The 13,375-nt window shown below is 41.6% G+C and overlaps 2 protein-coding genes across 5 annotated transcripts in view; one reads left to right on the top strand and one right to left on the bottom strand.

The window, feature by feature from the left end:
• Positions 1-316: 316 nt before the first annotated feature.
• tp53rk (TP53 regulating kinase) lies at positions 317-5,705 on the bottom strand. The gene is made up of 2 exons (XM_077603527.1): positions 5,157-5,705; positions 317-1,287 (listed from the first exon to the last, which is right to left on the bottom strand). Exons 1-2 carry the CDS (start codon positions 5,377-5,379, stop codon positions 788-790), a joined length of 723 nt encoding a protein of 240 aa, XP_077459653.1. The 5' UTR covers positions 5,380-5,705; the 3' UTR covers positions 317-787.
• Positions 5,706-6,289: 584 nt separating this feature from the next.
• The window catches only part of slc2a10 (solute carrier family 2 member 10), a 60,319-nt gene continuing 53,233 nt past the window's right edge, over positions 6,290-13,375 (top strand). For all 4 annotated transcript variants that reach the window (XR_013300554.1, XM_077602391.1, XM_077602392.1 and 1 more), the window contains exon 1: positions 6,290-6,454. The gene's annotated coding sequence lies outside the window, so the exon portion shown is untranslated. The remainder of the gene's footprint in view (positions 6,455-13,375) is intronic.

The following is a 13,375-nucleotide window of genomic DNA, read 5'->3' on the forward strand; positions in this document are numbered from 1 at the left end:
AGTGCTTGTGCCTTCATGTTTGACTATAACAATGAGATTGTGAGCGCGTTTTGGAAACTGAGGTCCCAAATGTACAGCCCTCCCTTTAGAGACAGGACGTCCATGTAATCAGGGCCTCCGAATGTAATAAAAATGGACAAAACAAAAGAATGGGCAGAACGCTGTTGGGGAATTGAGACAAGCGGTACCCAACGACCATCCTCCTGAAAAGGGTGTCTTCCTTCTTCACTTCTGCATGCTTTTACAGATGTCTAAATGTCAACCCTGAAACTAGGCAACACGCTGCTTTAGTGAATTCATAGTGCATTAAACACAATTCATCCAAATATTTTTAATGGTGTTTCTTGACTTAATTTTGACAACAGACAGCAGGTTTCAAACTTGTCTAAAATGACTCATCAGTTGGCCTGAAGATCTTCATTTGTATCCATTTGACTTTTCATGATCAACTATGGAGAAAACTGCCTGTATTTAGTTTTAAAATATAAAATGTGACAATACAAACACACAAAAAGGTTTTGAGAAGTAATATTGGACAAAGTTAAGAGTAGTTCTTGCGTATAGGATCAACACTTGCGTGGCAACCCAACACAGCACTCCAATACCAAGATTAACAAATTCTCAACAATTGACTGAATTCTTGTCCACATTATTGTACATAATTTTAAAAAGAAATACAACTGACTGGGTTGTTATCCACATTCTTCTACCTAAATAAAAATATATTTCATGATTAGCAGGAAATAAGATAGCAAAATACATAAGTTCCATTGTTTTGTGAAAACATTCATCCCTCCATAGACCGCTTTCTTCCTCTCAAACGAATTTCATCAAGCTTTTTAAAGACTACTTCTGAATTTTTAGATGAGGCTCTGTAGCTTTTAAGCAGTTTCTCAAACAGTACCTCAGTTTTGGGATGAGTACTAAGGAAAGCTTTCTCTAGCACATATAAATCTACTCCCTTATCTTCTGGTAGAGCAGAGATGTAACTTAAACCGAAGTCGATAAGGACAAGGTCCAACTCGCCATCCACGCCATCCACCAGTGGACATCTCAACAGCATGTTGGAGGTGGTCAAGTCGCCATGGATAACATGCTCATTGTGCATTTTGGCTAGGATCTGGCCTATCTTCTCGGCCAGATGCTCCAGCTGCACACCAGTATATGAAGAACCAGACATCTGAGCATTCGCTATTTGGTCACGCACAGTCGAAGAATTCACAATTTCCTCCAAGAAGATGCAGTGGGAGAAGTAGTCCACAAAGTACACAACAGGAGCTGATAGACCTAAGAAGAGATCATTCAGAACTTTAATATTGTACAGTAATACCTTTACATACGAGTGCCCCAACATACAAGCAATTTGAGATACGAGTAAAATTTCGAGCAAATATTTACCTTGAGATACGAGACAAATTCTGATGTACGAGCAAACGGCCTACGCTTATGAGAACATAATCTCGTCGCAACTCCGTCTAAATATCTGTAGGAGCACTAAGCGGAGTGTTGCATTTTTTTAGTGTTTTTCCCCGTTAATCAGTGCAGAATGGTGCTTGCTCGCCAATACGAGAGGAGTATACTACTTCCCGTTGGCAAGTGGTCGTGCGGTATCCTATTGTGAGGACATTTGTGTGCAGCATTTTCGGAATATTTTGAATGGAACGCAAAAGCAAACAACCCTCGATAGGTTCCTTTTAAAAACTGCAGCTGAACGTCAGGGTGGAGGTGGGACAAATACAGCCTTCTCTGGTAGAAGAAAGGTAAAAAAAAAATTAAAACTAAATTAGAATTAAGTTTAGTGTAAGGTTAGATTAAACTTATTTTTGAGTGTCTGTATCGTAATCCAAGTTAATTTAAATTTGTTTGTTATTTTACGAGTGTGTTGCCGTTAGAAAAGTCTCTCTCTCTTTGTCCCTCTGTCCCCTCCGCAAAATCCGTCTAATTTCAGTACTATTAAACATCATAACCAATAGTTATTTCTTACTCTGTTAATAGATGGCGAGTTAGAACAAATAAAAATGCTTTTCCAACAATATTCTGTTTTTGGTGTTTGCTTAATAAACAATTGTTCTTGTGTTCTACACTTGTAGTGAGTGCTTCAAAGTGACAGTATTGTAAAAGTTTTTCTGACCTGTGTCCTCACATCCTGTCCTGTTCTTATATTTCAGAAGGAAGTGTTATATCTTGAGATCTCAGCCCAAACAGATGTTTAAGTTAATGGCCATTGGTAAAAAAAAATAATACTGGAGTCAGATAACACGGGAGTGACCTTTTTTTCTCCAAATAAACCAGTCAGAAGTGAACGCTGAGACCAATCCGTGTCTTGTCTGCGTTTGTCCAAAAAATCAGAAAAAAATCAATTAGTGTACTGAAAGTTCTTTAAAGCTCTCAAGAGTTTAATTATGTCAAATGTAAAAAAATAAAATATCTACTACAGTTGACATAAGAGTGTCCCAAAATACGAAGAATTTGAGATACGAGTAAAATTACGATCCTATTGTGAGGACGTGTGTGCATCATTTTTGGAATATTTTGAAGTGAAGACAAAAGCAAACAACCCTCGATAGGTTTCTTTTAAAAACTCCGGCTGAAAGTCAGGGTGAAGGCGAAGAAAGATAAAAAAAATTAAAACAAAATTAGAAGTTTAGTGTAAGGTTAGATTAAACTAATTTATGAGTGTCTGTATCATAATCCAAGTTCATTTTAATTTATGTTACAACCGCGTTCCCGTGCAAAAAGTCTGTCTCTCTCTCTCCCTCTGCCTCTCTCTGCCTCCCTCTCTCTCCCTCCCTCTCTCTCTCTCTCCCTCCCTCTCTCTCCCTCTCTCTCCCTTTCTCTCCCTCTCTCTCCCTCCCTCTCTCTCCCTCTCTCTCCCTCTCTCTCCCTCTCTCTCCCTCTCTCTCCCTCTGCCTAGTCTCTCTCTCCCTCTGCCTAGTCTCTCTCTTCCTCTGCCTCACATTCTGCCTCTCACTCTCTCAAGAGATGATGTATCTGTGGGACCAGATGCTGTAAATTGGCAACATAGTATGAAGTTGCATTTGCCCTGGACTTACAACCAATTATGGCGCGCTGAGTTCTTACATAGTGGTAGGGATGGGCCAGAAAGCAGCAGCATTCTAGGGTGACTTTACCCTAATCCCTTTTTAGACCCATAAAAAAATCCTGGTAGCTCTGATGAAGAAAAAGTTTCTTTCTATTCAGAGACAGAAAGTAAGTTTGGTTATTTAGGGGAAGGATAGATTGGATTGATAACTTTATCCATCTCGTATTCGGGACATTTCATTGTGGCAGTAGCAAGAGGGAGATTAGACAGAACAACAAAGCAAAAGCACAAAGTACAAAGCAAATCAAAGTAAATGGGATTGTTAAGAATCACCAAATCAGATCATTAAGACAGAAAAGCAGCAAAAACACAAAACAAGTAAGAGTGGACGGAGCTACCGTCGCCGGCTGCCACTTGAACGGTGCCATCTTGGTTGCGGTAGCTAAAACGGATAGACTCAAAAAGACGTTGTAAAGTTGGACAAAAACCGGAACCACACACAGGAAGTCTTCCACAAGATGGGTAACTTCTGCAGACTGTGACCGAGGTAGAGAATATGCAGAGTCACTCTTCCAAGCTTTTCCGCACAGTTCCTCAGTAGTCTGGAGCTGAAGACAACAGTAGCAGAGTAGAGTCCCTCGACTCCGTTGCTGATAAACGCCGACAGCTCTTCCATCTTATCCCATGATGGAATGGTTGGTCAGAAGCGTTGCCTCTTCTCCCGGCACTTTTGTCCAGCTCCGAATCTCCGGCGGCACCGAGGTGTTGCTCCTTCTGCTGCGTATTGTAACAGCTAGTCCCATGTGTGTGACAGTGTAGGCATGGCTGAATGGTTCCAAAAAAAGAAGTAGCAGAAAGAAGCCAGGCTAACAGAACATAGAAAGTTGTAAAAACATTAAAGTAAAAAGTATAAAGTACAAAGTAAAGTAAAAAGGAATGTAATAAGAAATATTAAAATGTAATTTAAAAAAAGATAGAAGAGCTGTAAAACACGAAAAACAAATAAGAGTGGACAGAGCTACTGCCACTGGCTTCCGCATGACGGCGCCATCTTGGAAAAAAGTGATGGGATTATGGGAATGAGGATCGTACTGCCAGGCAAGAGAGCTAAAGGTAGTATGGAAGAGACTTGATGGTAGTTGATGTTTGAGAAGAGGATTGCATGGAATAAGGTGATGCTAAATTGAGATACTATGCAGGACAAATTTCATATTTTTGTGAGACTGCTGAAAGTTCATTTTCTTTTCCTTTCCATCCAATGTCAAAATCTTGAAAAGTCTTGTCGCTGCAAAAATACCTCCCAACCCAGCGATAAAGATTATCTGCTACATTATGCTGAATATTTCATGCAGTACATTTTTACTAGAGCAGTTTAAAAAGCCCACTGGATAAATGACATTATGTAAAGTGGTGCCTTGAGATACAAAATAACCCATCTTATTTTTGGAGGGAGAGAAGTCATAGTTTGTGATTTTTGCTTTTATTTTCAAGTCAATATTTTATGCACAAGATAGTGGTAGTAGTTATATTACTGCAAAGCTAAGTGATATTGTCTAATAAGATATTTTATTGGTGCGAGTGATTAGTGCATCGGCCTCACAGCTCTGGGGTCCTGGGTACTCCGGTTTCCTCCCACATTCCAAAAACATGCATGGTAGGGGTTGGGGAAAAAAACAAAAAAAACAAATTCCAGATCCTAATTCCTATTAGGTTTCGCGGAATATGTCTTAGTTTCTGTTTCATTAGGAGGGCCATTATGTCTGCCAACTAAGCTGTCAAATTTGATTGAGTTATGAATTGACATCATTTCTGGTTCTCGCTAAATCTTTTATCTCCGTGTGCCCTGCAATTGGCTGGCCACCAATTCAGCCTCTGGCCAGGAGTCAGCTGGGATAGGCTCCAGCACCCCCCGCGACACTAGTGATGATAAAGCGGTGCAAAATATGAAAGGAGTTAAAATTGAAACAAAAATGTTTTTGCTTGAAACATTCCAATCAAAAACGGTATTTTAAGTACATTGAGGGTGCAGTGCAAACCTTCCGGCGTCTTCATGCAAAAAAACACGGAGGAAATTCATTAAAAGAAGTGAGCTTGTTGTAATGTATGCACTTGCCTGCTCTCCGACAGCGTAGAATCGAACGAACCTCTTGCACTGTCCGGCGATGTGTTAATTTTTCATCCAAAAGTGGGTGTCTATATCGCTTCAGGAACCTTTCTTTCACGATGGTTGGCCTCCCAAGGAAAACAATTCGATATATTCGCGCTTCTGCGCCTTGCTTTATTAACTGTGCAGTTTTAATAAGCTCATGTTGCGCCATCGCGTTGGGGTTTGCCATGTTCTTTTCCGGGTCTTCTCTTTGCTTTTCTTTTAATGACAGCTGTTGTGAAGTGTAGAAAAGGTACCGCCCTCTACTGGTATGGAATGTAGATTACATGTGGGTCGTTCCATTCATTTGGGGACCGACGTTCGACATTCATTCATTTTCCATGCCGCTTATCCTCCCAGAGTAGTCCTGGCTCCTCTTTGTTTAGACAAAACAAAGCTTTCAAGAGCGAAGTTTATACTTCATTACAAGCGAATATGATAATAATAATGTGCGCATAACTAAGGGTTATTTAATAGCAAGGCCAAGCTTATATACTTCGTTGGAGGAAAATTTATAATAAAATGAAATTTAAAAAAAACCTCACAGTAACAATGTTATAAAATAATTTAGATCAGGGGTGGGTAAACCGGTCCTCGAGGGCCGCTGTGGGTGCAGGTTTTTGTTGCAACCGACTCAGCAAAGACACTTTAACCATTGAGATTTATGCAGAAAACAAGAAGCACCTGACTGCAATCCACTGATTGGATTTATAGGACACCAGATTGGTGTAAAGCTGTCCTCATTATGGGTTGGAATGAAAACCTGCACCCACTGCGTCCATTTGTGGAATTGTTGTGGAGTTACAATTAAAAATATAAATTGTTTATACCTCTCTTGGTCAAAAAGGTTTGCGACTCCTGGTGTAGTGCTGGCTACAGTGTGGGCTCGGTTTCCGCACAGTAGCGGTGTGATTCTGAGTGCAAATGGTAGGGGAGGGAGAGGGAGAGGGGGAGAGATGGAGAGAGAGAGAGAGAGATAGAAAGAGCGAGAGAGAGAGAAAGAGCGAGAGAGAGAGAGAAAGAGCGAGAGAGAGAGAGAGAGAGCGGGAGGCAGCGAGAGCGACAGAGAGGGGGAGAAAGAGAGAGAGGGGGGACTAGAGAGGCAGAGTGAGATTAACAGCACAAACTTTAACAATTTACAACGGCAAGCCGTCGAAACAGAGTAAGAACGCGCCTCGTAGTAGAGATAAAAGCTCGTTTGTCTCAATCTGAGTGGAAAAAGTCAGGATATCGAATCCCAGAAGTCAACTTGGACACCACACTAGGTGAGGAAACAAAAACTGTATTCTGCATCATTCGGAGAAAAACAAGATCGTTAGTTACCTAGTTTCACATTTGTATCTTCCACCACTTGTGATGAGTAAGGGGTTTACATCTATTTATTATTCCAGAAAATACTTTGTCCCCTCTTTCTGTCAGTTGGTGCGCCTTTTGCCACGTAGCGTAAACTTTCTCAAGTACCAAGAGAAATCATATGTCAAAAGATACGGTATACTGTAGTACTTGGTTTTAAAAAATGAAACACTGAGAATGAATGTGCGCGCTAGAAAGCTGTACGGGGAAAAAAGTTTCCACTTATTAGAAACCAGCGAAGTCGCTAATTAAATAACGTTCAATTATAATTCTCGTCTTGTGGTTTAGACGTCACATGAACAAACAAAGTTAGAAAGTTCCTGTGCGACTAGGTTTGCCAACTCGCTGAAATAAAAAAGGGGACACCTCATTGGTAGCGCTGGCCAACCCGATAACCGTCACCCTTTAGTTATTTACTTTAAAATGTCATGTTTTGTTGGGGTTTTGGTTGGTTGGGTGTTTTTACTTGTGTGTCCGGTCCGCGTGTTTGTTCATGAGAGTCAGCTAGTGTCTTTTTTGTCTGCCCTTCCCATGTGTGTGACCCAGGTGTGTGTTATTGTCTTCAACCACTTGTTTTTGCATCTTCCCTCGATGAACCAGCGTTATGATGGATTTGATGATGTACGTGCACGGGTACATCTCTCCCCCTCCCCCCCTATCTAACCTTACACTAAACTTAATTCTAATTTTGTTTTACATTTTTATACCATTCTTCCGGCCGGGTTGGCTCTATTTGCCCCGCCTCCACACTGACTTTCAGTCAATATCGAGGGTTGTTTGAGTTTGTATTCCCTTCCAAATATTCCGAAAATGATGCACACAAATGTCAGAATAGGATAATGCACGACCACTTGCCAACGAGTAGTATATATAACTCTTGTATTAACGATCGCCTTGCCATTTGCAATGACTAACGGGAAAAAAAACACTGAAAAAAATGCAACACTCCGCCCAGTGCTCGGAGAGACATTACAAAGAGGGAGTTGCGACCAGAGACATTACACGAGGGAGTTGCGGGGAGAGACACAGTGCCCATATATGTATATACGTATACATATATATATATATATATATATATCAGTGGCGGGCCGTCAGGGCCTTCAAGGCCTTCTCTGCTGGCCTAAGAAATATCTGAATCATATTATATTTTGTCCATCAATACTTATTATTCCAAAGGGTCTGTTAGCTTCCTTTCATTGCTTTCCCCCCTGGTTGCACTGCTTCCAGATGTGTGTTTTCAGATTGAAGCATTTAACCAATCACATTTCAGCCATTATTTGTTGCCAGATCAGATCTGCCTCAAAGCCTTCACAATCAGTTCTTGCGGGCTCTGCTGCATTAAACTAGACTGTTGCTTTTAACCAATCAGATTTCGAGTTGGCAACCCCACAATGATTTTTCATAGGCGTTAGCATTTTGCTGGATGGGACATGTCATTGCTTTCACAAACTATGATTGACTAGTAGGCGGGCCAAAGCAGCCAGAGATAGCAAACTCCACCCACATGGCCGACAGTGGCAAAGACAAATGAATTCTGTTGCAGATTTCTCTCACAAAGCTATTTTCCAGACGGACTTTTCCAGAAAAAAAATGGACATCATTAAGAAAGGGCGGTCAACTCCGAAGCTAGCAAGCCTGTTACAGCCGGGAATATGGTGTGTGCGGCACTTTCAGTGTGCTAACTTAGCTCCACAAGCAAATAGCATATTGTTGTTTTGATTTAAAGCCATTTTCAAAACGGACTATGCCAGAAGTATGACAGTACAGGCTCGACTTTCATCATTAGCTTCGATGGCGATAGGAAAGAAGGAAGAAAGAAAGGAGGATGGATATTGTGTAAAAAGGATTTTTGGTGAGTAAAATATATTCCTAAATAATATTTCAATTGTGGGCCAAGTTCTGATATCTGAAAAGCTCCAGTGTTTGTATTTAATCACAAAATGCTGCTAGGAAGTGGATTTTACCCCAGTTTAATTTTTGGCGTTTCACCATTTACGTCCATCGCTGTCTTTTCCCGGGAAAATCACCCCCTGGCCTGGTTTTAATGTCTGAAAATCTCCAGTATTTGTATTTAATCATGAAATGCTGCTAGGAAGTGGATTTTACCCCATTTTTGAGCATTAATGTATTGATTATTTTTTATGTGTTGCAGCTGTAGCTGCAGTAGAGGTTTTATTTGCCATAAAATAGTTTTTGAGGGTTGGATTGATACGTTGAAGTCGCTACCAGAAAATGCACCGCCCGCCACTGATATATATATATATATATATATATATATATATATATATATATATATATATATATATATATATATATATATATATATATATATATATATATATATATATATATATATATATATATATATATATATATATATATATATATATATATATATATATATATATATATATATGGTCAAAAGTTTACATACACTTGTGAAGAACATAATGTCATGGATCTCTTGAGTTTTCCAGTTATTTCTACAACTCTGATTTTTCTCTGATAGAGTGATTGGAACAGATATTTCTTTGTCACAAAAAATATTCATGAAGTTTGGTTCTTTTATAACTTTATTATGGGTTAACAGAAAAAGTGATCAAATCTGCTGGGTCAAAAATATACATACAGCAACACAAATTAGCAATTTTGGTGACTTAGAAAGTTGTGTCAGTGAAATGTACTTCATAGCATGGCCTCTTAACTTCTTGTGAGTGATTGAGTGACTACAGCTGGTGACTTCTCTGAGGCCATTTAAATAGGGATCATTGGATGCAAACGCCCACAAACGCTACAATAGGAAAGTCAAAGGAGTTCAGCATGGATCTGAAAAAGCAAATCCTTGACTTGACCAAGTCAGGAAAGTCACTTGGAGCCATTTCAAAGCAGCTGCAGGTCCCAAGAGCAACAGTGCAAACCATTTTTTGTAAGTATAAAGTGCATGGCACTGTTTTGTCACTGCCATGATCAGGAAGAAAACGCAAGCTATCACCTGCTGCTGAGAGAAAATTGGTCAGGAGGGTGAAGATTCAACCGAGAATCACCAAAAAGCAGATCTGCCAAGAATTAGAAGGTGCTGGAACACAGGTGTCAGTGTCCACAGTCAAGCGTGTTTTGCATCTCCATGGACTGAGAGGCTGCCGTGCAAGAAGGAAGCCCTTGCTCCTAAAGCGGCACCTTAAGGCTCGAATGAAGTTTGCTGCTGATCACTTGGACAAAGATAAGACCTTCTGGAGGAAAGTTTTGTGCTCAGATGAAACAAAAATCGAGCTGTTTGGCCACAATGCCCAGCAATATGTTTGGAGGAGAAAAAATGAGGCCTTTAATCCCAAGTACACCATGCCTACCGTCAAGCACGGTGGTGGTAGTATTATGCTGTGGGGCTGTTTCGCTGCCAATGGAACTGGTGCTTTACAGAGAGTAAATGGGATAATGAAGAAGGAGGATTACTGTCAAAGCTGGGTTGCCTCGACAATAATCTTCATACAGAGGAAGCAGCAAAACACGTGGTAGTTTTTAACTCCCCCGGCCGAATGGAGGTTATCTGGAAAGGGAGGCCTCATCTCGACCGCTCTCAAAATGGTCGCTGCTCGGTCCGCTTCCTTTGTTCTTGGCTAGCCCCCTTGGCTAGCCCCCACCCTTCCTAAGAAGGGGGCGAGCGGACGGACAGACCTAGCGTCCACATCGAGGTTCCCCAACCAGATACGCCGTCCGCTCGGTCGGTGATGGTATTTAATAGAAGTTAGGCGGAGACAAACTTTAGGCGGGAACACGAAAAGGGGTGTGTATATACAAAGTGATGACAGGCCTTGACCTGTAGGTGTCAGTAAAAATTCTATTCTAGTTACTAAATTCATAAGAGTGCAGAAGGGTGCAAGATTAAATATAAGAATACAGTTCATATTTCACAATTACGTTCAAATTCTTCAAGATAACCTAAAGTCATCAACCCGAAGATTGGGTCTTGGGCGCAGTTGGGTGTTCCAACAGGACAATGACCCCAAACACACATCAAAAGTGGTAATGGAATGGCTAAATCAGGCTAGAATTAAGGTTTTTGAATGGCCTTCCCAAAGTCCTGACTTAAACCCCAATGAAAACTTGTGGACAATGCAGAAGAAACTAGTCCATGTCAGAAAGCCATCAAATTTAACTGAACTGCACCAATCCTGTCAAGAGGACTGGTCAAAGATTAAACCAGAAGCTTGCCAGAATCTTGTGGATGGCTACCAAAAGAGCCTAATTGAAGTGAAAATGGCCAAGGGACATGTTACCAAATATTAGCGCTGCTGTATGTATATTTTTGACCCAGCAGATTTGATCACTTTTTTTCTGTTCACCCATAATAAAGTCATAAAAGAACCAAACTTCATGAATGTTTTTGTGACAAAGAAGTATCTGTTCCAATCACTCTATCAGAGAAAAATCAGAATTGTAGAAATAACTGGAAACTCAAGAGAGCCATGACATTATATTCTTCACAAGTGTATGTAAACATTTGACCACAACTGTGTGTGTGTGTGTATATATATATATATATATATATATTTTTTTATATATATACATATATACATATATACATATATACATATATACATATATACATATATACATATATACATATATACATATATAGTTTTTTTTCCCACGACAACGCACTCATAAACGGAACAAACAAATTTAAATTATCTTGGATTAATATATAGATTTCGGGCCATGGAGGCAACAGCGAGAGAGACCCGGAGTCTGGCGGCAGGGAGTGGGCCAATGAACTGAATCAGTTCTTTAACAGATTCAGTCCTGCCCCCACTCCCCTGACCCCCCAGACCAGAAGCAACGCTCCCCCCTCGTTCTCCTCCTCCTCCTCTTCCTCCCCCTCTTCCACCGGTCTCTGCATTACTGTCGATCAGGTGATAAAACAGCTCAAGAAGATCGAGGCAAGGAAGGCTACCGGTCCAGACGGCCTCAGCTCCAGACTACTGAGAGAGTGTGCGGATCAGCTTGGTATAGTGATTCTGCATATTTTCAACCTCAGCCTCAGTCTGCAGAAGGTCCCCACCTTGTGGAAAACTTCCTGCGTGGTCCCAGTTCCTAAGACTGCGTACCCCAGGGAGCCAAACCACTTCAGGCCGGTAGCATTAACCTCTCACCTGATCAAGACATTGGAGAGAATCATCCTCAATCACCTCAGCCCCCTGATGAATGCAGAGCTGGACCCTCTGCAGTTCCCCTATCGTCCAGGCATTGGTGTGGAAGATTCTACCACCTACCTGATGCACAGGTCTCTTTCACACCTGGAGAACGCGGGAAGCACGCTGAGAATGATGTTTTTTGACCTCTCCAGTGCGTTCAATACCATTCAGCCGGTTCTACTGAGAGGGAAACTGGAAAAGGCTGGAGTAAGGAACCACCTAGCCGCATGGATCATCAACTTCCTCACTGACAGACCACAATATGTGAGACTCCAGGACTGTACGTCTGATGTGGTAGCTTGCAGCACGGGGGCCCCACAAGGCACAGTGCTCTCTCCACTCCTCTTCTCCCTCTACACATCGGACTTTAAACATGATACAGACACCTGCCACCTCCAGAAGTTCTCTGACGACACCGCTATTGTTGGACGAGTGACGGACGGGAACGACCTGGAGTACAGGGGAGTCATCACAGCCTTTGTTGACTGGTGTAGGCAAAACCACCTCTACATCAACACCAGTAAGACAAAGGAAATGGTCATCGATTTTCGGAGGAATCCTCAACAGACCACTCAGGTGAACATCCAGGGTACAGACATTGAAATCGTGGAGAATTTTAAGTACCTGGGTGTTCACCTCAACAACAAACTAGACTGGTCCACAAACACAGATGCCCTGTACAAAAGGGGCCAGAGCCGCCTCTACCTACTGAGGAGTCTACGGTCCTTTGGAGTGTGCAGGACACTGCTGAGGACTTTCTACGACACTGTGGTGGCATCTACAGTGTTTTATGCAGTGCTTTGTTGGGGATGTGTGAGCACGGAGAGGGACAGGAACAGGCTGAATAAGCTGGTCAGGAGGGCCAGCTCTGTTCTGGGCTGTCCTCTGGACTCTGTGGAGGAAGTGGGAGAGCGGAGGATGCTGACCAGGATGATGTCCATCATGGACAGCACCTCCCACCCCCTACATGAGTCTGTGGAGTCCCTCCGAAGCTCCTTTAGCAATAGACTGCGGCACCCTCATTGCAGGAAGGAGCGCTTCCGCAGATCCTTCCTCCCATCAGCTGTCAGGCTCTTTAACAAAAAAATGGCTGTGTGTTAAGACCTACCATATGCATGCATGTACATTTATGTGTATGTATGTATATATGTGCTAAGCAACACGCTTATTTAATTATATATTCATTCATGTATTTTTTTCTTGACCAACTTATTACCTATCTATTTATGTCTAAAATGCCTTTCCTATTCCTGCATCCTCACCCTCTTGCCACTGGAACAACGAAATTTCCCGAATACGGGATGAATAAAGTTATCCAATCTAATCCAATACAGACACTCAAACATACGTTTAATGTAACTTTACACAAAACTGAAATCTAATTTTGTTGTAATCTTTTGTTACCTTCGTTTTCCGGGTTGGCGGTTTGCCACGCCTCCACCCTCACGTTCGCTATCGATGGGCTGTTTGCTGTTGTACTACGTATTCCCTTCAAAATATTCCGAAAATGAATCACACAAATGTCCTCACAATAGGATAACCCACGACCACTTGCCAACGAGAAATAGTCTTGTAGTACATTTTAGCGATCGCTCCGCTGCTCATAAAGACCGGCTCGCAACTCTCTCGTTGAAATGGCTC

This window comes from Stigmatopora argus, chromosome 6, assembly GCF_051989625.1.
Source record: "Stigmatopora argus isolate UIUO_Sarg chromosome 6, RoL_Sarg_1.0, whole genome shotgun sequence".
NCBI lineage: Eukaryota > Metazoa > Chordata > Actinopteri > Syngnathiformes > Syngnathidae > Stigmatopora > Stigmatopora argus.

Excerpts from the sequence above, each read along its gene's own strand:
- tp53rk (XM_077603527.1), bottom strand. The coding sequence starts at position 5,379 with ATGGCAAACCCCAACGCGATGGCGCAACATGAGCTTATTAAAACTGCA. Across the intron at positions 1,288-5,156 it reads TCTACGCTGTCGGAGAGCAG|GTCTATCAGCTCCTGTTGTG; the intron begins GCAAGTGCATAC and ends ATCTCTTCTTAG.